At 45.9% G+C, this 23,594-nt stretch overlaps 1 protein-coding gene across 2 annotated transcripts in view; it reads left to right on the forward strand.

Moving 5' to 3' along the window:
- The window catches only part of FAM193A (family with sequence similarity 193 member A), a 2,395,037-nt gene that overhangs the window by 891,518 nt on the left and 1,479,925 nt on the right, over positions 1-23,594 (forward strand). For both annotated transcript variants that reach the window (XM_044062897.1, XM_044062898.1), the window contains one exon: positions 2,220-2,297. In XM_044062897.1, coding sequence (XP_043918832.1) covers positions 2,220-2,297 — 78 coding nt within the window. The remainder of the gene's footprint in view (positions 1-2,219; positions 2,298-23,594) is intronic.

The following is a 23,594-nucleotide window of genomic DNA, read 5'->3' on the forward strand; positions in this document are numbered from 1 at the left end:
TAGAATTTATAATCAAGGTGTGACAGTGAATAAATAAAACATTAAACATTTACTAGAATGTATACATTAATAATGTTTAAGTGTACTATATTAACTTTTATAAATTACAAAGTGTATGCACCTATATTGCACATTTCACAGAGCTGTAAGATGTTACTCTTCTCTAAATGAGTAGGAATAATCAAGTGAATGTTTTATGGATTCATAAAAGAAAAGGTCAGAGGGATAATCATATTTACATCACTTTTGTTCTAAAAGCGTGAAAACATACTAAATCTACTAATTTTGGAATGGAGCAACAGTTAGAGCTGAGCCTAATAAGTTACATACAAACATTTTATGCACACGCAGATATATAAATGTGTCTGTTTGTAGAGACACTTATTCAGTTCCACACAGTTTCTGTTTTTATTTAAAGGATATGAAGTACACACAGGCATATAATCTGTTATATATACATACGCATTTTTTGTACATACATGTATAATGTTTGCTACACTCGTACCATGTATACATTTATATATATATATATATATATATATATATATATATATATATATATATATATATATATATATATATACACACACACACACCCACACACACACACACACACATGTATGTTTTAAACAGTTAAATACATCTGATTTCCTTTTCTTAATGTTTTTAATGCAAGGGCACATAGCAAATGTATCTCAAGTAAATTCAGCTGTATGTTATGGTTGCCATCAGTGGTCACATTTCCTTTGTGGACTACATAATGTTCATGCACTCTACCACTGTAAGGACTGGCTCAAAGTTAGTGGGAGTTTCTTACCATGAATCTGTGTACCACATATGCATCCTCCTTCTGGAGGGAATTCTCATAAAAGCATAAACGACCCTTTTTATGAACAGTGTTAGTTCACCTAGTTGATTGGGCTGCCACATATCTCTCTCTCTCTGCATTTCCGTCCTATGTGTGTGTGTATGGGGGGGGGGGTGTTGAAAATGGTAAATGTCTTGATATATTACAAGAAAAAGTATTTTCTGACTTTTTTTTTTTTAAATGTCTGCTACTACATTTAAGTATCTTACCATATAAACTGTTAAAACTAACCAACATGTAAAGCTTAGCATTTCAATACTGTGATGCTGCTTATGTAAATTTGTCAGAAGAGGTGACAACTGCCTTTAAACCCTTGACTGATCTAATTGCTTTGTTTTGTTATGAAAGGGGAGTGTTAAGTTCTCCTTCGCTCTGCAATAAAAACACTGGAAAACAGTTCCACAGCTTTCTGACTTTTTTTGTAGCAGCTGCTCTGCACCTGACATTAGCAGGATTAATTGCCCATCTAAGATTGACAGCAGTACCTGACAGGGTAAACTAAAGATTTATCTTGTGTCTGTGGTATGTCATGCAGGTGGAGGCAGTTTCCTAGGGAAAATATGTGAGTAATTAAACTTTTACAAAAAGTAGGTGGCTTTCCTTTCCTTTGATTCCAAGGCAAGGATATATAAAAAAAAAAAAAAAAAAAAAGCAAGCAGATTTCTGGTACCTACACAATGCTAAAACTATATTGTAGGGAGAAGAGAGTTAAACTGTAGGAGAGGTTTGAGTTTTCCTTTAACTTCTCACATAAATTGCAGAAAGTGAGGAAATACTGGCCATGATAGATTTAAGCCCGAGGTGGGAGAATTTCATAAAATTATGCTTAAGAAAGCATTTGTTTAAACTAAAAGGTTTTACTGTAATTCCAGAATGTTTTCGTGTTCTCTAGACAAGAAGCCTGGATATTTATGAATTATTGGGCCTTGGCAAAGTTGGTCAGCATTATTGTAGTGGATTTTAAGTCATAGTAATGCTGACTTTTTTAGGTTTTGTTGGGTGTTTTCTTCCAACCTTTCCATGCCTTGCAGTGTGCTCTTTCCCAAAGTCATTTATTTTTGACTCTGTACATGTTGTTCGGAAAACTGAGCTTTTTGAGTGCTTTGGCAGCTGAACATTTTCTTTCTTTAGATCTGGATGATTATTTGAAACAGCAGTGCTTGCTGGCCTTGAATTTCTGGGTTGTGTTTTGATTTTATTAATTAAAATCTGTTAACCATGGTTGGACATGGATTCCATTTGAACGCGTTTCAGGCTCTGCCTGTGCATACAGTACCATGCAAAGGATGAATGCATTATTTTTTTGTTCATAAATGCATTGTTATTGATCATTTGTTGCTGTTTGTTACAGATGGCTCTGAAGACGAAGCAGCGCTTACTTAAAGAAGACTGGGAATTATTTAAACAGAGGCGTGTATATGAAGAACAGGTAGTAACTGATGATTGGATTTATTAAACGCTGGTATTACTTGTGAACCTTGACTGCACCTGAAGTTCTTAGTAATTGTGTGGAAGTTGTCTGTTTCATTTATGTTCTTAAAACTCTTTATAGAGTCTGGCATTTTAGGATGGAGTTCTAAAAGTCTCTCTTAATAATCTCATTGTTAACACTTCTCTCTCTGATCCCTAAACATTGTGTAATGCATTCTTATGTAACAGTAAGGGAAGACACATTCCAGTAAGCTAGTCTTCATAAGTTTATATTTCTCTGTGTCCCCCCCCCTCCAATGATCTTTACCTGTTTTTCAGTAAGAAAAGTTTTTTTCCAGGCCACTGAGTTGTCCTGGATGCGCACATTTGCCGAACATTGGTAGACTGATGTTCTTTGTGTTTCGTTATTGCAGTTCTGACTTGTGGTATTTCTTGCTGTGGAAGTCCTTGGCTGGCCCCACTATCAGAGCAAAAATCTCCCTCCTCCTAAGGCTAACAGCAATCCTATCCTGATGTCCTTATGCTTGGGTACAAAAGGAGACAGCTGACGTCATGACATCAGTCTTTTCTTGCCATCGGTGTGTGTTGGTAGGTCCACACCAGAGAGAAGTTGTCTAAAGCTGAGTACCTCGTTAGGGAAAACTCTTCCTTTAACCCACGTCAGATAAGGTTAATTGTCTCTGCTGTGGAAAGCAAATCCCACACTGAGACGTTCATACATTGTGTCAGCTACCTAGGCCCGTGTCATGACTTCCCTAATTATTGTTTTTGCACATGTTTTAATTCTAGGACTATCATATATAGGGCTGAAATCTTAGCGAGGCATCTTAGTCTCCCATCTATCTCACATCGTCTGATGGCATCTGCCGATCATCCCGAGGTTGAGCTCTCTAAGTGTAGGAAGGACAAGGAATAAAGATCCAAGTTTAGGACCTTGGATGATAACCGTTCATCTGCTAGCCCCCAAGGCTCGTTATCATTGAGGAAGGCAAACTGCTTTTGCAGCCCCCTTCTGTGACCGAGGTGGTGGAGTCGACATGCAGTCGAGCCCTCAGCTTCTACTTGAGACTTGGCTATCAGTTCATCAGTCAGGTCTGGAGTCACTTAGCAGACCTGCTTCCGATGAGTGATCTTTACCAGCAGTGTTCCTTTGAGGTGTCAGCCTGCATCGGTGGTGGTTCTCAGCGAGACTGGCGCCAGGATTGTGGACGTACCTAGGTCCAAGGCCAAAGCTACTTCTAAGAAGGGTTGTACCTCATGTCCTATGCCTAGGCCTACTGGCTCCCAAGCACTAGGATATCAGCAAGACCTGGTCAGGTTAGCTGAAGATCTTATCTCCTTAGTAAGAGCTATGGAACCCGATTTGGAGTCTTCCCTTGGGAAAAGGAAGAGGGATCCTAGCCCTGAAGTTTTCTCTGAACTCCTTGATTCAGATGAGGATTCTGACCAGGAGGAGTCTGTCTTTGCGGTGGGGACCCTTCCTTACCTCTTTTGAAGGTTTAGATTCTTAAGAGAATCTTCCTTCAGATTCACCTTCTGAAGACATATTTTTGGGGAAGCACTCCATGCCATGAGGGAAGATTTCCAGTGGGAGGCACAGAAATACCCACAGTCTAAAAAGAGGGTTAAAGAGTTCCTTAAATTCCTGGAACACAAACCTTTGGTTATTTCTCATGTATTGGAAGAGGTAGAGGATGTTTTTATGGATTATTCCCTGAATCCATATTCTGTATCTCCATCCTCTAGAAAAACGGACAGGGTTTACAGGGTGCTGGTCTCGCATAAATATGTTTTCAAAAATCCTTTTGCTGCTCCAGAGGGTGTCACTCCAGGTCCCAAGAGAGTAAGAGCCAGCTGTTCAAAAAACCCTTTACCTGCTGACAGAGAAAGTAGGGCCATTGATGGGTTTGGTAAAAAAAAAAAAAAAAAATTGTACACTTCTGCTACCATAGCCATGATGACCCTTAACTGCCAGCTTCATATGATAAAATACCAATAAAGTATTTTAGACAAAATGCAGCAAGAGATATCCACCTTGGTGGACAAGAACATTTCCAAAGAAATGTTGACTCTTTGGCATTCCAGACCCCAGGTGGCGAGACTGTCATTACACTGTGACTGTGATGCTATGGAGGTCTCTAACTGAGTTGCTGTATCTGGGTCTGTCATTAGACGACATGCTTAACTTAGGGATCATACCCTACCAGACCATATCAAATCCAAACTTCTAGATGCACGCCTCGATAAGGACTTCCTGTTTGGGCCAAAAGCTGAGGCTGTGCTCAGAAAGATGGAAGATAAAGCAAAATCTGTGAAAACTGTCAAGGACTTCTCCATGTTAAACCTCCTAGGTTTAGTAGGGGTTTTCCCACTAAACGCTGTTTTTTTCCCTGTCAGTCAAAAGGCAGCCAGAGGAAACCTCTGGGGGAAAGGCCTCAAATACAGCACCAATCACAAAGGCCCAGGTATTGGTTCTCAGGAACCTCCAGCCATGGGGAGTTGTAGGCTGCAGGGCCCTAGCAGAGAGCAGCAGTGACTCTTCCTTTCCCCTACCTGCCCCCCCCCCCACTGTCTCCAGAAAAGATAGGAGGAAAGCTATCCTTGTTAAAAAAAAAAAAAAAAAAAATTGGTCCTCGTTACTTCAGACAAATGAGTTCTGAAAGGTATCGCAGATGGTTATACGCTCACTTTCAAAGAGCCATTAAGATATTCAGGTTACTTGGATATCCCACAGAATCAAACAGCAGATGCCATTTCTCAGCGTCACAAACTATGCTCACAGGGCTCAGTGGTACCAAAACACCAAAGAGGAAGGGATTCTATTCCAGGCTTTTCCTAGTTGCCAGAAAGGAAGACTCTTGCCACCCAATTCTAGACCTGTCCACCCTCAATCATTCCCTGCTAGTATCAAAATTTAAAATGTTGACTCTTCAAAAATTTCTTCCATAATAGCCGCTCCAGCCTTAATGGTCACCTTAGACCTAACAGGTGCTTACTTGCACATTCCTGTAGAGGAATCTTGTAGAAATGTCATTGGTTTCAGAGTGGGTACCAGGCACTTTCAATTCTCTGCACTGCCCTTTGGCTTATCTACTGCTCCCATGGTCTTCACAAAATGTTTAGCTCCTATGATTCCCTTCTACAGAACAAGACGGATCCAGATTTACCCCTTTCTAGACAACTGCATCATTCAAACCAAGAATTGGTCAATGCTTCTCAAAGATCTGGCCTTTACTCAGGAGGTCCTCACCTCCTTTGGAGTTCACCTTAATTCTTCTGAAATCCAGCACAGACCCATCCACCAGGATAGTTTTCCTGGAGGCTGTTCTGGATTCCTCCCTTCAAAAGGCCTTCCTTCCTGACTCAATACTTCCAAAACTTTATGCAGAGACAATGCCTCACAGCCAAGGGAATTCCTCAGAGCATTAGGCTACATAGCATCTTGTATCCTCTTGATCCCTCTAGCCAGACTACACATGAGGAAGCTCCAGTGGTACCTCAAGAATCTGTGGTGCTAGCACGCATTGTCCCTGGAAATAGAAATTTAACTGATCCCTTGCCTCAAGGAGGCATATGCGTGGTGGACAGGGCCTGTGCCCTTAACCTGGGTGTCCCCTTCAGGTTCACCCCTCAAAGCCAATCTTTGACCACAGATGCTTCAGAAGTAGCCTGGGGGGGCTCATTTCCAACACCTTCAATCCCAAGGCAGTTGGGAAAAATCCGTTCAGACACAGGCACATAAATTGGAAAGATGAGATGACAGTTCAAAAGAGCCTATTAGCTTTTAAAGAACAGTAGAAACCAAGGGGTCCTGCCAGTCAAAACAGACAACACCACATTTGTGTTGTACAGAAACAAGCAAGGGGGCACTCACTCTTAGCCTCTTTGTTGACTGGCTGTGCAGGTTTTGGTGACAGCTCACACTCTGGGGTTGCAACTGATTGCACAGCACCTCCCTGGGACTCAAAACACTCTAGCAGATCATCTCAGCAGGAACCCGATGGATCCTCACAAGTGGCATCTGCCCTGGGAAACATTTCTCAGCATAGTCCAGAACTGGGGATCCCACAGATAGACCCTCTTTGCCACCAAAGTAAATGCGTAACTGAAAAGTTTCTGTTCCAAGAGCAAACTACCCACAGCCTGGAGGACATTTGTTTTCTCCTTCCTTTGGAGCCACCTTTTCCTTTATGCTTTTTCTCCCCTTCCTCTTTTTCCACGGGTCCTCCTAAAAATCAGGGAAGAAGGCCCAAGGGTCATTTTGATAGTCCCAGATTGGCCCATGCAGTACTGGTATCCTCTGCTGCTAAGTTTAAGTAATGAAAATCCATGGTGTTTACCTCAGAGAGTGGAACTTCTGACTCAACAAGGGGAGGTTTGTGCATCCTAACCTGCAGACTTTCAAATTCTCAGCCTGGATAATCCTCCAGCATACTCCTCTGAGCTTGCCCTACGCAGACAAGCTCAAAACATTCTCACAGAGGCTAGAAAGCCTAGTACTAGGAAGTCATACACAACCAAGTGGAAAAGATTCTCCATTTGACGTCATCAGCAAGACCTCAATATAACTCGGCCAGTATCTGCCATTTTAGATTACTTGGCTTCCCTGGTTGACAGATGCCTAACCTTTTCTTCCATCAAAAGTCACGTCTCTGCCATTTCAGCCCACATTCCTATTCTTCCTCCTATCTTTTCTCACCCCACGATGAAATTTCTTAGGGGGGTGATTCACATCAGACCTCCCAGGAGACAGTCCATACCTCCATGAGACTTCAGTTTTGTTCCGGAAAAATTGACACTACCCCCCTTTGAACCAGAAGCTTCTGCTGAATTAAAATTCTTATCTTGGAAGACTGCCTTTTTATTGGCTATCACCTCAGCTAGGTGGATGTTCTTCGCGTTTCACAGTTGCAGTCGTCACATTTAGGTTATCTGCTTGCAATAGCCCTCAGTCAGCCTCATTATCAAAGTCTTGGGTCCTGTATCGGTTGTTGTCCCATCTTCCATGACGTCAGGTAGTCAGGGGTATAAAGCATGCAGCCGACACCATTACATCAGTCTTTCTTACCATGCGGTGCCTGAAGCAGAAGCAGTTCGCAAGTGCTGGTCGGCCGACTTCTGAAATTTTCGATGTGAAGTTGTTAAATCTCGCCGTTCATTCTTCACTGATGGTTTCGGAGCCGATCCCCCAGCTCCGACATGGCCGTTAGCAAGCTCAAGGTTTACCAGTTGCTAGAGACCAAGCCCCTTATCCCATAATGCACTGCTGGAATTACCTCAGATCTAGTTTGCTGCAGCACGGATCTCGGTGGTTCCAGCTTGCTCGAGCCTAAATCTTCATAGTTTATTCAAAAAAATCGCAAGTTTTCTATCTTTTCTTCTATTAGAAAAATATATACTTGTAGTTCACTTGTTAGGATAGTTTTTATAGCCCCCTTCCCTGTTAATACTATATTTGGTGTGTTTTTCATAGTGGTCTCGTGTTGGTCTACTTCTGGTAGTAGTGTGTATTGGTAGTTAGATTAGACTTTTAGTATTAGTTTGAGGGCTTAATACTATTTAGCTAATTTTTGGCCCCCTTTTCTTTTGGGCCATTGTTTCAATGTTTATTGGTGGTTGTGCTCCTAGCACTTTGGCTTCGTTATTGTGGATAGTGGTTTTGGTTATTGGACATGTCTGAGGAAAAACAAAAGCATCCAAAGTCTGAGTTCAAAAAATGCCCAGATTGCGGACAAAAAGATGTTCGTTACTGATACTCATGTGCAATGTGTATACTGTCTAGGAGCTCTTCACTTGCAAGAGTCATGCAGCATATGTCACTCGTAGGTTCATAGGTAAGTACTAGGCTATCTGCCCAGGGGTATTTATAAGCCTAGCCACAGAGTGATGGCTTTCACCTCCCCATTAGATTAGTAACCTGGGCCTCTGTCTAACAGGGCTCCTGAAGTGATCCCAGGGTTGAACTTACGATTACCCATCCACTCATCAAGATTTCTTTTGAAGAGGGTCAGAGTGGAGCTCTGTCGAATATGTATTGAGATTCTATTCCGAGTGAGGGGAGTCGCTGGGGCAGGAATCTATCCCTCCAGTATGTCCTGTTTATTGTTGTGCATAGGTTCAAGTCGCTAGAACGAGTGGTTCTGAGGGATCTCATTTTTTTGAGGTGAAGCATGTCCATTAGTTCAGGGTTTGACATGGCCCTATAGGTCAGGCATAGGTCACCTCTGAGTAGACGGTAAGCGACTGAGAAGAGCTGGAGCTTTTTTAGTCTTGCTTCATAGGGTAATTGTTTAAGGCCCTTAATCCTCTTAGTGAGGTACTTCTGTTGTCTTTCTAGTTGTTGCAGGTGTCTAGTGAGGTACATCCCAAATGGGGCATTGTACTGTATAATGGGCCTAATGAGTGAAGAGTAAAGGGGCACAATCACCTCCTTGGATCTGGATGAGAAACCCTTTGTGATTAGGTGTGTCACATAGAAGGATTTCCTGACCGTTTTGGCTATATGGTTCTCAAAGGAGAGCAATCTATCTACTTGGGTACCCAGGTCCCTAATTACTTCTTCTGTACTTAGTGAATTCGCATCTATGTGGTAGGTTGTAGGTACTTTGTTTATCCCAAATGGGATTACTATGCATTTTTTGGCATTTAGCTTGAGGCCCTGACTTTGACACCAGGTGTTTGTCTCCGAGAGACCCTTTTGCAGGATGTCTGTGCCAGCTGGAGAGTCAATTATTGCACCCAATTTACAGTCATCTGTTAATTAGCCACAGTCCCTCCGCATTTGCCTGTACTTTGGAGAAATATATACTGAACAGGAGGGGTCCCAGGACTGACCCCTGTGGGACTCCGCTTGTGACTGGTTTAGAGTCAGACATGGAGCCTGCCACTCTTATCGTGTGGGTTCTGTCTGAGAGCCAATTTGCAACCCATCTCGTGACATGGGAGTTGATATTTAAGCTGGTGAGTTTGTCTATGATTTCTGAGTGTGGGATGGTGTCGAATGCCTTATCGAGGTCCAGATATGCTGTGTGGACCATGTTCCCTTTATCTTTGGCCTTGGTGACTGTTTCGAAGAAGTCGACCAAGTTCAGGAGGCAAGATCTGCCTTTAACAAAGCCGAACTGGGTGGGTTCCTGTGTCTGGAAGTTCCCAATGTCCCTGTTAATGAGGTCCGTCACAATGCATTCCATGGCTTTGCAGACCAAGCTAGTCAAGCTTATAGGGCGATAGTTCCCAGGGTCAGTTGTGGCACCACCTTTGTGGAGTGGTATGACTGTTGCTGTACGCCATTCTTTGGGTACATAGCCTGTAGAGAGGCTGAGCTTGAATAGTGTTTTGAGATGGAGGGTTAGTTCATTTTGAAGCTCGTGTAAGACGCAACCTGGGATACCATCTGATCCCATTGATGCTGTGTTTTTGGCCATTGCAAGGGCTGTCTTTACTTGTGTGTCTGAGATATCTGGAGTGCCACATTCTACTGGGATGGGTGCTAGCCCCTTTGGTGGAGGGGGGGGGGTGAAGTTTGCACTGAACTAGTCAGCCAGGATGTTGGCAATGTCGGTTGGTTCATTGTATTTATGGCCATTATGCACTAGCACGGAGCATATCTGAGAGTTTGCCTGTAGACTCTTGACATAGTTAAAGAAGGCCTTGTGGTTATCCTTAGAGTCATTGGCTATTTTTCTTTCGAAGTTGGCCTTGGATGATTTAATGAGGGAGCGCAGTTTTTTACTTATGTTAATCAGAGATGCCTTCTTATTTTGGGATTTTGTTTTATCTTGCAGGAGTTTCCTCCTTCTGTTGTAAAGTTTATTTATGGCCGGGGTCCACCAGACTGGCGTCCTCTTTTTTGAGGAGTTGGTCTTGGTTTTACTTGGGATGGCTCGGTCCATGCATTCTTGAAGGTGCTCATAGAATGTGCTTGTAAAGGATTCTGCCGATGGCTCATCATTTTCCATTTGATTGGGAGTTTTGAAACTTCCCACCTCGGTCTTGAGGAGTGTGAAGTTGGCTTTAGATAAGTTTTTTACCTTGATTTCCTTGACTGTGGGGGGGGGTCGGGATGTGGATGTCCAGTGTGATTAGTTTGTGATCTGATCTTACCAATGACGAGTTTTCCTCAGGTGTGGAACATAGGTTCCCCATGTTGGTGATGACCAGGACCAGTATGTTGTCACCTCTTGTGGGAGTGGTGACCGGCTGTTCCAGGGCATTTGAGTTTATAAACTCAAGGAAGCGTTGGGCTAGGGCGTTTGAACTTGAGTAGTTTTCCCAGTCAATCTTTGGATAGTTGAAGTCACCCAGTAGCATGGTGTTGGGTAGAATCTTCATACTTTCTAATGTTCTCAGGAATGTTGCGTGAGGGTCCTGAGACAAGGTGGGAGATCTGTAGCAAGCTATATTGAACAGTCAATTTACCCGCTGTCAATTGTACTTGGATGGTCTCAGATTCTGAGTGCTGTGCTACTAGCCTGGAGGTGTGGTTGTTCTTGATGAATATGGACACACCCTCTCCTTTTGTGTTCCGGTCCTGGTTTTGGGACCTAAAGGTATGGTAGGAGTTGTAGCCTGATAGTGCTGGGGTGCTCTCTGGAGCCTTGAACCAGGTTTCTGTCACTGTACATACGTCGATTTCTTCCATACTAAGGAGAGCCTTGAGTGCGTGCATTTTGAGATTTAGACTTCTGGCATTGAGCAGCATTACCCTCAGTTTTTGTTTATTATTGTTGTTTATGGAGGCAGGTTTGTCTTTTGAGCCTTGCCTAAAAAAAGGCAGTATTGGGGCGGCAAGAGTCTTGGCCAGTATTTGAAAGCCCAGGGGTGACAGGTGCAAGCTGTCTCTGGCGAAGCAACGTGGCTTGTCAAGCATGTCGTCTCAGGCTGACAAGTACTGTGTCCCCTTTGAATGACACCAGTAGTTTAACCAATTGTTGAAACTGATCATTTTTTTCTTCGTATGCTGGCATCATTTTGGGTGAGGGCAGGATGCTACTCAGAGTCAGAGTCATACCTGCCTGGGCTACATGGTCAGAGAGGTACGTCTCAGGTCATTTACGCCAACATGTACAATGACAGAGTCATATCTGTACTTGTTGTGGAGTGACCTGAGTGCATGTGTTATGTGGTGGATTCTGGCACCTGACAGGCAGCTTACGGTAACCTTCTCCTTGTTCAGTCTAGTGAGTGGGACGTCTGTGTGCCTGATGATAGAATCACCGACTACTAGTGTGTTAGGTGTGTTATTTAGCCTTAGGGGCTGTTTTTGCTTGGCAAACTGAAGTTGTGATGTATGTGTTACCTGGTTTCTGTTGTGGAGTGGGGGTTGCTTGAGTGTATGCTTAGGAGGTCTCTGTTGTTTAGGCAGGTTCGTATTTAGAGCCTCCGAGTATGTTTTTGCGTGTTTCTGAGAGTTGTTTGCTGGTGCAGCTATGGCTGGTCTATGTGAGTCTGGTAATGTGATGCTAGTGTTGCCCTTCTCCTTGTGACTGCATGATCCCGTCGTGGGTTGAGAGAGCTTAGCCTCCAGCTTGGCTGTGTATGCATCTCTCACATATGTTTGTGTTGGTTGGGAGGAGGAGGGGGGTGTCTGTGTACATGAGGCAATTGTAACATTGCCTCAGGATGCCCAGATTCACCAGCTGGACTGGAGAGTACACCTGAAGCTCTCCCTTGAACATGCCTGAGTAGATGGTTTGTACTGTATTGCTGATGGATGAGTAAAGAGCCTTATACTTCCTGAGTATAGGGCTGAAGTGCCAGCTGTAAGCTAGTGCTAGTTTTAGTGAGTTTTAGTAAGTGCCGGTCTTAAATTGCCTTATTTCTAGTGCTGGGTTGAAGTGTATCAAGTTTCAAGGGAAAAAAGAAGTGCAGACTTTGTGGAGCCTGGAATAGTTTAACCACAGCTAAACAGCGGTGCGCAAACCCTCACTAAGCGGTTTTTATACCAGGGAGATTAAAAGGATAGAAATTAGCCCAAAATGGCTAATGAGCTACAAGTTGCTGGGCTGGGACCACTCCTACAGGGACAGATAGGCTGCTCAGAGTTCCCCCTCTCACAGTGAACAAGGAAGCCACCTAACTATCCAAGTATGATATGGGCAACACAGGAACCTTTACCACAGTCCTGGATTCAGCAAAGCCTGAAAACTGGACTAGACTAGTTCAGAAAGATGGGAAAACAAGAAGTTTTTTGTGTTTTTTTTTTTTTCAGAAACAGCAGAAATGCAGACCTTAAATTACTTTAAATACACAGAGGAGGCTAGTGCACTTGAGTGTGTAGCCTGCGACTGTGTTACAGGTAACTTAAATGCAAAACCGACAAACAGTAACTTTTTTCAAGTGCAACAAAGAAATAAGTACAGTAAGCAATGCAGATATCACTAGGGATCCACAGAAGCAGTCAAAAGCCGCATTTTAGGTGGGATTAGCGTTTCAGGGAAACAACTAGCAAAATCAATACTTAATCAAATCCAAAGTCTCTCTTTTGTCTCTTGGCCGCTTGTAGGACTTTGCATGGCACCACGAGGAGCTTGCTGAGCTGTATACAAGCGCAAAACCGCGCTAAGTGTTTTTTTTATACCAGGGAGATCAAAAAGATAGAAATTAGCCCAAAATGGCTAATGAGCTACAAGTTGCTATGCTGGGACCTCCTACAGGGACAGATAGGCTGCTCAGAGTTCCCTCTCTCACAGTGAACAAGGAAACCACCTAATTATCCAAGTATGATATGGGCAACACAGGAACCTTTATCACAGTCCTGGATTCAGCAAAGCCTGAAAACTGGACTAGACTAGTTCAGAAAGGCGGGAAAACAAGGATTTTTTTTTCTCAGAAACAACAGAAATGCAGAGCTTAAATTACTTTAAATACACAGAGGAGGCTAGCGCACTTGAGTGTGTAGCCTGCGACTGTGTTGCAGGTAACTTAAATGCAAAAACGACAAACAGTAACGTTTTCAAGTGCAACAAAGAAATAAGTACAGTAAGCAATGCGCAGATATCACTAGGGATCCACAGAAGCACTGAAAAGCCATGTTTCAGGCGGGATTAGCGTTTCAGGGAAACAACAAGCAAAAAAAAAATACTTAAGTCCAAAGTCTCTCTTTTGTCTCTCGGCCACTTGTAGGACTCTGCAGGGCACCACGAGGAGCTTGCTGAGCTGTACTCCTTTTCTTCCAGGGTTACATTAGAAAGGAAGAGGAAATTAGTGGACAGGGCTTTACTAAAACAACCTTTTGTCTTGGCGTTGAGTGACCAGGATGGGGCCAGTAAGTCCTCTTGTTCTTCCAAATCCTCAGGAAACTCAAAAGCCACAAAAAAATCTAAAAAGAGTGAGGATGCTGGGTCATCGGCTCCACAGTTCTTGGAGCTGAGTGTCCCTTCTTCTCGGATCCGGTCCACTGTTCTGGAGCCAGTATCAAAGTTGCCATTGTCTCCTATTCTCCAATCTGCACCATCGGTGCACTCGTCTAGGTCCTCTGTTAGTCTTTCTGATCTGGACATTGATCGACTGGTGCAGAAGCTGTTAAGAGCACCAGGCCTAGCTAAATTGCTGTCTGCTCTGACCCTAGCGTCGTAGCCAAAGGCCATCACCCCGGAATTGACTGTTCCTCCTCCGAGTCGTACTTGGATTTTGGAGCCGGAGGAGGCTGACCTGATGATCGAAGAGCCTTTGGAGCCGACACCTGTTCCAGTGTTATCGGTACCATCTGCTCTGACGTCCTCGGCACCAACTGGGGACTCTAGGAGCTGACATTCTACTGTCGGGTTCAGGGAGGATAGTTGCACCGACTTGTCGGTGCCGACTCCTCCTCTCGGGTGAGCATGGTTCCTACCTCGGGCTCTGAGCCCACAGCCTCAGTGCGGGAGGGGCTTGAAGTTCCTTCGGGTCCTTCGAATCCTTCCCATCAGAGCCGTGATGCCTCTGAAGCCATGAGGTGAGTATTGTCTCCTAAGACTTTCTCGACGTCAGGATTGGTCTCTTCTTCCCCTAAGGCGCATGTGTCCACTTCTGTTTCCATCGGCTCCAAGCGTAGAGACCCTGAGCCTCAGGTAGCCCCACTGGGTGCTTCCTGCTCTTCTGAGACTTCCCCGGACGTTCCTGCTGAGGAGGTTCCCAGAAAGAGTGTGTGCAAGAGGAGGCACCTGGACTCCCCACAGAAGTCTTTGACATCTGACTTAGATGAGTCAGAAGGGTCCCCCCGACCCCCCCCCCCCAAGGATATTTCCTTTGCGGAGATACTCGAGATCCGTAGGTAGAGGGGTGATTGGCTTTCCAAAAACCCTACTGAGGGATGAGTCAGTTCTCCTGAAGGCTTTTGGTTCTCAACCTTCCACCTCTTGGGTGTCTTCGCCCTGTGATGAGCTTATGGACCTGATCTCTCGTAGAGCGTGGGAGTCACTGGAATCTATGGAACCTGTCCGTAGGAGGCTTAACAAGTTAATTTCTGCCCCTGTAGTAAGTCCATGTGAGAGTGTTCGATCTCGCCGTTTGTTCTTACACCTGGGTTCGGAGCCGATCTCGGCTCCGTGTCGGCCGCTTGCAAGCTCTGCATCGAGAAGAAGCTAGAGACTAACCTAACTCCCACAATTCCCCTCTGCCTTTACCTCAGATCTAGTTTGCCGCTGCAGCGTTCGCATCACTTGATCGAGCTCGAGCACCTAAAGCTAAGATTTAAATATTTTTTCTTGTATTTCTTAAGAATTATTTTTTTCCAAAAAGTTATTTAGTGGCTGTGTGTGTGTGTGATACTGTTTCGAGGAATTCTCGGTTCCGTTTAAAGTTATTTTAAACTTTATTAGAGTTTTCCTCGGGGCCTATCTTCACCCTTTACTGGATTGACTACCGGATAGATATTCTTTTTACTGGATTTGACAAAATTACCGGATTGGACATACCTACTGGACTTCACTTTCACTCCTTATTGTTAGCTTTACTTAAGATGTCTGAGAAAGCTAAATCTGGGTTTAAACGTTGCCAATGTGGGCAAAAGATGTCAGTTACTGACAACCATAGATGTGATAGTGTTCAATCTCGCCGTTTGTTCTTACACATGGGTTCGGAGCCGATCCTCGGCTCCGTGTCGGCTGCTTGCAAGCTCTGCATCGAGAAGAAGCTCGAGACAACCTAATACCCACAATCCCCCTCTGCCTTTACCTCAGATCTAGTTTGCCGCTGCTGCATTCGCATCACTGGGATCTAGCTCGAGCAACTTCAGATAAGAAATAACTTTATTATTGTTATTTTTTGAGAAAAAATTATTCTAAAATTACTTTTTGGTGACATAGTGTATGTGTGTGTGGTAAGGTAGAAATACTCGGTACCGTTAAGTTTATTTAAACTTGTTAGAGTTTTTCGGGGCCTTCCACCCCTTACTTGAATTTGACAACCGGACTGACTTATATATCGGATTCGACTTTTTTTACTGGATTTGTCTCTCTACTGGACTTGACCTTTTTTCTCTTCTTTAAGATGTCTGAGAAAATTAAATCAGGTTTTAAACGTTGCCAGTGTGGCCAAAAAATGTCAGTTACTGACAACCATAGTTCCTGTGTCTACTGCCTTGGCCCTCTCCACTTACAAGAGGACTGTTCAATTTGTCACTCTTTTAGTGGGAGGGTCATGACAGATAGGCGCAGGAAACTCATGGACAGGGGGTTATTAAAACCTTCCTTTCAGGAGGCTCTGGATGCTTCAGACCAGGCATCCAAATCCTCGAAGGAATCGAAGATGTCGGAGCCCAAGTCATCGGCTCCGAGCTCTTCGAGTAAAGTTAGATCACCGGTTCCACAGACTTCGGGGCCGAGTGTTCAACTGTTGTCAGTTCCCGAGCCTCGAGTCTTGGAACCGGTGATGGAGCTCCCTCCCTCGACTCTATTGAGGTCGGCTCCGTCTTCGGTTCCTTCGACCCGTTCTTCTTCTAAGCTCTCCGATGTCGATGTGGATCGTGTGGTGCAGAAGTTATTGGAGCATTCGGCCCTATCCAAACTTATTTCGGTTTCCACCCAGTTGGTGTCGAAACTTGAAGGCCTCCCATTGTCTCCATCCATTCCTCCTCCGAGACCTGTCCAGTCTTTGGAGCCGGAAGAGGTTGATCTTCTGATTGTGGAGCCCTCGGGTCCAGAACCGTCTCTTTCTCGGTCTGTTCCTCTCACCTCGACTCCGTCGGATCCGGTACCGGAGTCTCGGAGCCGACGATCTGTCCTTGGTTCCGGGGCTGAGAGTCGAACCGACATTTCGGTTCCGACTCTTCCCCTCGGGGCCTCGGCGCGGATCGATTCGGCTCCGTCCTCGGGGTCGATGCCTTCGGTGCCTGTCTCGGGGATTCTTCCCATTTCTTCGGAACTGGGAGATTCTTCGACTCGGGACCCAGGGGCCTTCGATCTCATGAGGAAGGTGTTGTCTACCCAGACAACCACATCAGTAGAAGCAACCTCTCCTCCCCATAAAGGGCGTTATCCTCCTCTGCACCCACGGCTACATCCAAGCGTCGAGCACCGGTGTCTCAGCCACCCCTGGAGGGTGCCCCCTCTTCCTCGGAGGCTTCTTCGGATGCTCCCCACGAAGAAGTCCCTAGGAAAAGATTGTGTAAGAGGAGACACTTAGATTCTCCACAAGAATCTTTGACATCCGATACTGACTTGGATGAGTCAGAAGGGTCCCTAAGTCACCTTCAGAAGATGTCTCTTTTCTGACATATTGGAGATCCTGAAACAGAGAGGTGACTGGCAGTCCCTTCCCCTTCTGAGGATGAGTCAGTCTTGCTGAAGGCATTTGGTGCTCGCCCTTCCTCCTCCTGGGTCACTCCGCCTTCGATGAATTAATGGAACTTATTGCTCAAGGGTGGGAGGCTCCTGACACAGTGGAACCAGTCCCTAGGAAGCCTAATAAGTATATCACTGCACCCCAGGACAAGGCTTACTTGACAAAGGAGTTCCAGTGGACGCTATGGTGGTGGCAGCGGCCACGAAAAAGGAGATGTCGGAATCTTCCTCATCTGTCCATCCCCCTAATAAAGATTCTAGGACGATGGACAGGTATGGGAAGCGCATTTTTAGTTCAGCGGCTTTTTCCATGAGATCCCTGAACTATTTGACCCACTTTACACGACTACAGAGGGATCTAGTCAAAGAGTTGGGAGATACCCTCCAGGGTACTACTGATGCTGCTGTCTCAGAGAAAGTGACAGCGCAACTTAATACCCTTACATCCATTGTGAACTCGTCCATGAGGCTGATCTCTTACGCAGCTGAAGGTTCGAGTAGGGCAGCAGCTTCAGCGATTGCTCTTCGCAGACAATCCTGGATGCGCTTATGTTCATTTGCGGAAGCCTTCAAGTCTTCCTTTACTAACGCCCCATTTGACGGTGCCACTCTTTTTGGCCCCAAAGTAAAGGAGACCCTTATTCGGTGTGAGCAGGAGGGAAAGACTCTGTCTGCTGTCGGAGTCCGTTTTTCCACCCCATCCAGACCGTACCCCAAAGGGCAACGTGGTGGAAAAATGTGGTTTCGAAAACCCCAAGGATCTTTCCCAGGCACACAGGGTGATGCCCCTTCTAGAGGCAGAGGAGGGGGCAGAGGTGGAAGACGCCGCCCTGGCGGCAGAGGGGGTTTGCAGAATCAAGGTGACAGGGATACACTCCCTGGTAAACCTTTCCAGCACTCCTGAGAGGAGGCCCGACTGTCCTGCTCTGGAGGCAGTCGGGGGTCGCTTAGCTTTATACCCTCAGGCCTGGCATAACATAACTACAGACAAGTGGGTAAAAAGCGTGGTTACCAGAGGTTACAATATACCATTTCTATCCTATCCCATCCCAAAGAAAAGACTCCCAGATGTGCCGCCCCATCTGCGAGAGCCAGCAGCTATAGAAATTTCAAAGCTGCTAGAAAAAAGTCATCCAACCAGTCCCAGCGGACCAAAGAGGATTCGGAACTTACTCAAGGTTCTTTTTAGTTCCAAAGAAAACAGGGGACTGGAGGCCCATTCTGGACCTAAGCGACCTCAATACTTTTGTCAAGAAAGAAAAGTTCCGAATGGTCACACTTCAATCGATCCTTCCATTCTTACAGAAGGACGACTGGATGTGCTCAATAGATCTGAAGGATGCATACTACCACATCAAAATGGCCAGGGCGTCCAGAGATCATTTGCGCTTCCGGCTGGGTGCCAGTCACTTTCAGTTTCGAGCCCTGCCCTTTGGTCTGACCTCAGCCCCCAGGGTCTTCACCAAATGCATGGCAGTGGTAGCGTCTCACTTGAGACGCCTAGGATTCCAGGTGTTTCCGTATCTGGACGACTGGCTCCTTTCTGCCACCACCCAGCGTCAACTAGTACAGGCCAGAGACTACACTCTTCAACTGTGTATTCACCTCGAATTTCCGTAAACTTCGAAAATCCTTACTACAGCCATCACAGCGTATCTTATTCATAGGAGCGGAATTAGATACACATCAGTTAATTCTAAGACTTCCTCCAGAAAGGATACTTTCACTTCAGACTCACATCGTCTTCTTCTTTGTCCAGGAAATCCCCAGCAAAACTGGTACTGAAGGTTTTGGGACTCATGTCAGCTTCTCTTATTGCAATACCCTTGGGAAGACTGCACATGAGAGTCCTACAATGGCTACTGTTTGCACAATGGTCGTTCCAACAACTACCTCTGACACACGAGATTCTTATAACGAACACATGCAAATCACACCTTGACTGGTGGCTTCAGACTTGCAACCTTTCCAAGGGCAGACCATTTGTGCTACCCACTCCGACAGCTATGGTGACCACGGACGCTTCCCTGATAGGGTGGGGGGGCATCTTTCAGGGACAGACAGTCCAAGGCGAATGGACCAATTTAGAGTACAATCTGCACATCAGTGTTCTAGAGTTGAGGGCAGTGTTTCTAGCGTTGCAACACTTTGCTCCCCTTCTTCCTCTGGGAACTATTGCAGTTCAGACGGACAACATGTCTGTAGTCTGGTACATAAACAAGCAAGGGGGAACCAAGTCCTATCAGCTATGCAGAGAGGCCATGAGAATCTGGCAATGGGCGGAGTCCACGGGTCGCTTTCTGATAGCAACGCACATCCCGGGTCATCCAACGTCATAGCCGACAGGCTGAGCAGAGCAATACTGTTACCGCACGAGTGGTCCCTAAAACAGTCAGTTGCGAAAAGATTTTTCGCATGGGGCCAGCCTTCCTGCGATCTGTTTGCGTCTCCAATGAACGCCAAATGCAGGAGCTACTTTGCCCTATTACCCCTCCAGGGAAGTCCCCAGGGACGCACTGATTCACGATTGGCCCCGGGTCTCCTGTACGCATTTCCTCCCTTCCCCCTGATCTCAAAGTTTCTCCAGAAAGCCAACAACCTACACAGGACAATAATCCTCATTGCCCCATTCTGGTCTCGTCAAATTTGGTTCCCCTTCCTCATGACACACTGCATTGCGGGACCCTGGATCCTGGACCCAGAGCCAGATCTATTGACTCACTCGTCAGGGGCTCCCCACCCCTCGCTCTTGTCCCTCCATCTAGCAGCTTGGCTGCTCCAATTCCAACTTAGCCAGGTCTGATCTTCTTTCGCCTGCAGTTCAAAATATATTAGTGGCTTCTCATAAAGCTTCCACTACTAAAACATATACTAGTAAATGGAAGCGCTTTGTATTCTGGGTGAATACACAGCAAGTGGACCCTGTTATAGCTCCTTTGAATAAAATATTAGAGTTTTTAACAGAATTGTTCCATCAGGGTGCTTCTCCTGCCACATTAAGAGTTCAGTTGGCTGCCATTTCTAATTTCCATGTGGAAGAATGTGGGGCTCCAGTTATGGCCCACAGACTTTGTAAAGCCTTTTTAAAAGGGTCTTTTCATATTAGACCACCAATTAGATCTCCTACGTCACCTTGGAGTCTAAACTTATTATTATCTAAGTTGATGCTGTCCCCCTTTGAACCAGCCTCCTCTTGCCCATTAAAATTTTTGTCATGGAAGACTCTCTTTTTAGTAGCCATTACATCCGCTAGGAGAGTATCTGAACTTCAAGCTCTCTCCATTAAACACCCTTATTTGATCTTTCACTTTGACAGAGTTTCTCTTCGCACTAATTCATCCTTCCTTCCTAAAGTTTGTTCTATTAACAATATTAACCAGTCCATTGAATTACCCACTTTCTTCAAGAATCACTTCAATAAAATGGAGTATATGTTGCACAAATTAGATGTCCACAGACAACTAAGGTTTTACTTGGATAGAACAAAATATCACAGAAAATCTGATCAGCTTTTTGTAGCCTTTGCTGATAACAGAAAAGGAGTAGCGGTTACTAAAATAACTCTTTCTAAGTGGTTAACTGATTGTATCATCTATGTCTATGATTCTACAGATCAAACTCTTTTGCACAAACCCAAAGGACATTCCACAAGGTCAGTGTCTACATCCCTGGCTCATGCAGCTCGCCTACCACTAGATGCTATTTGTGCGGCTGCTACTTGGTCTAAACCACATACATTCATTTCTCATTATAAGGTAGACAAGGTTTCTAGGGACAGGGCAACCTTTGGTTCCACTGTGCTCAAGAACGTCCTTCCGTGAGTTCCTCAGGAACAAGGAGCTAGGGACGCTACCCATGTGTAAGAACAAACGGCGAGATTGAACACTATCACATATAGAAGTTATGTCCTTACCATAACGTTCCATGTGGAGTGTTCATCTCGCCTTTGTTCTTACATTCCCACCCTCCCACCCTTAGGAAGAACGTTCAGTTTTATGCCTGGTCTGGGGCATTCTGCTTCTGCATTGCAGTTGTTGTATATATAGTTGGCATGTATACATATATATATATGTATATATATAGACTCTTAGTATCTGTGCATATGTGATATTGGCATGAGTGTTTCTCTCTCTGACTGCTGGTTTGCTTGCAAACTAGATCTGAGGTAAAGGCAGAGGGGGATTGTGGGTATTAGGTTGTCTCGAGCTTCTTCTCGATGCAGAGCTTGCAGCGGACACGGAGCCGAGGATCGGCTCCGAACCCATGTGTAAGAACAAAGGCGAGATGAACACTCCACATGGAACGTTATGGTAAGGACATAACTTCTATTTCCTGCATCTACTGTCTTGGCCCTCTCCATCTGCAAGAAGACTGTTCAATTTGTCATTCTTTCAGTGGAAGGGTCATGACAGATAGGCGCAGGTAACTCATTGATAGGGGTCTTTTAAAACCTACTTTTCAAGAGGCTCTGGATGCTTCAGACCAGGCATCCAAATCCTCGAAGGAATCGAAGACGTCGGAGCCCAAGTCATCGGCTCCGAGCTCTTCAGTTAAAGTTCGATCACCGGTTCCACAGACTTCGGGACCGAGTGTTCAACTGTTGTCAGTTTCCGAGCCTCGAGTCTTGGAACCGGTGACGGAGCTCCCTCCCCCGACACTGTTGAGGTCGGCTCCGTCTTCGATTCCTTCGATGCGCTCTTCCAGACCCCTCTCTGACACCGATGTAGACCGCGTGGTGCAGAAGTTAATGGAGAATACGGCCTTATCCAAACTCATCTCGGTCTCCTCTCAATTGGTGTCGAGACTTGAAGGCCTTCCCTTATCTCCATCTGTTCCTCCTCCGAGACCTGTCCAGTCTTCGGAGCCGGAAGAGGCTGTTCTGCTGATTGTGGAGCCCTCGGTGCCAGAACCATCCTTCTCTCGGTCGGCTCCGTTCACCTCGACTCCGTCGGATCCGGTACCGGAGTCTCGGAGCCGAAGATCCATCCTTGGTTCCAGGACCGAGAGTCGGACCGATGTTTCGGTTCCGACGCTCCCTCTCGGGGCCTTGGCTCGGATCGACTCTGTTCCGTCCTCGGGGTCGATGCCTTCGGTGCCTATTTCGGGGATTCTTCCCATTTCTTCGGAACCGGGAGATACCTCGACTCGGGACCCGGGGGCCTTCGACCTCATGAGGAAGGTGTTGTCTACCCAGACAACCACATCAGCAGAAACAGCTTCTCCTCCCCATAAAGGACCGTTATCCTCCTCTGCACCCACGGCTACATCTAAGCGTCGAGCACCTGTGTCTCAGCCACCCCTGGAGGGGTGCCCCCTCTTCCTCGGAGGCTTCTTTGGATGCTCCCCCCGAAGAAGTCCCTAGGAAAAGATTGTGTAAGAGGAGACACTTAGATTCTCCACAAGAATCGTTGACATCGGACACTGACTTGGATGAGTCAGAAGGGTCCCCAAAGTCACCCTCAGAGGATGTCTCTTTTTCTGACATCTTGGAGATCCTAAAGCAGAGAGGTGATTGGCAGTCCCTCCCCCCTTCTGAGGATGAGTCAGTCTTGCTGAAGGCATTTGGTGCTCGCCCTTCCTCCTCCTGGGTCACTCCGCCCTTTGATGAGTTAATGGAGCTGATTGCTCGAAGGGCGTGGGAGACGCCTGACACGGTGGAACCAGTCCCTAGAAAGCCTAATAAGTATATTACTGCACCCCAAGACAAGGCTTATCTAACAAAGGGAGTTCCAGTGGACGCTATGGTGGTGGCAGCGCCCACGAAAAAGGAGATGTGGGAATCTTCCTCATCTGTCTATGTCCGTAACAGAGATTCTAGGACTATGGACAGATGGAAGCACATTTTTAGTTCAGCGGCTTTTTCTATGCGATCCCTGAACTATTTGACCCACTTCACACGACTACAGAGGGATCTAGTCAAAGAGTTGGGAGATACCCTCCAGGGTACTACAGATGCTGCTGTTTCAGAGAAAGTTACAGCACATCTCAATACCCTTACATCCATTGTAAACTCGTCCATGAGGCTGATCTCATGCAGCCGAAGGATCGAGTAGGGCAGCAGCTTCAGCGATTGCTCTTCGTAGACAATCCTGGATGCGCTTATGTTCATTTGCGGAAGCCTTCAAGTCTTCCTTTACTAATGCCCCATTTGACGGTGCCACTCTCTTTGGCCCCAAAGTAAAGGAGACCCTTACCCGGTGTGAATAGGAGGGAAAGACTCTGTCTGCTGTCGGAGTCCGTTTTTCCACCCCATCCAGACCGTACCCCAAAGGGCAACGCGGTGGAAAAATGTGGTTTTGAAAACCCCAAGGATCTTTCCCAGGCACACAGGGTGATGCCCCCTCTAGAGGCAGAGGAGGGGGCAGAGGTGGAAGACGCCGCCCTGGCGGCAGAGGGGGTCCGCAAAACCAAGGTGACAGGGATACACCCCCTGGAAAACCTTTCCAGCACTCCTGAGAGGAGGCCCGACTGTCCTGCTCTGGAGGCAGTCGGGGGTCGCTTAGCTTTATACCCTCAGGCCTGGCAAAATCTTA

This window comes from Protopterus annectens, chromosome 2.part1, assembly GCF_019279795.1.
Source record: "Protopterus annectens isolate FY-2018-M chromosome 2.part1, PAN1.0, whole genome shotgun sequence".
Classification (NCBI taxonomy): domain Eukaryota; kingdom Metazoa; phylum Chordata; order Ceratodontiformes; family Protopteridae; genus Protopterus; species Protopterus annectens.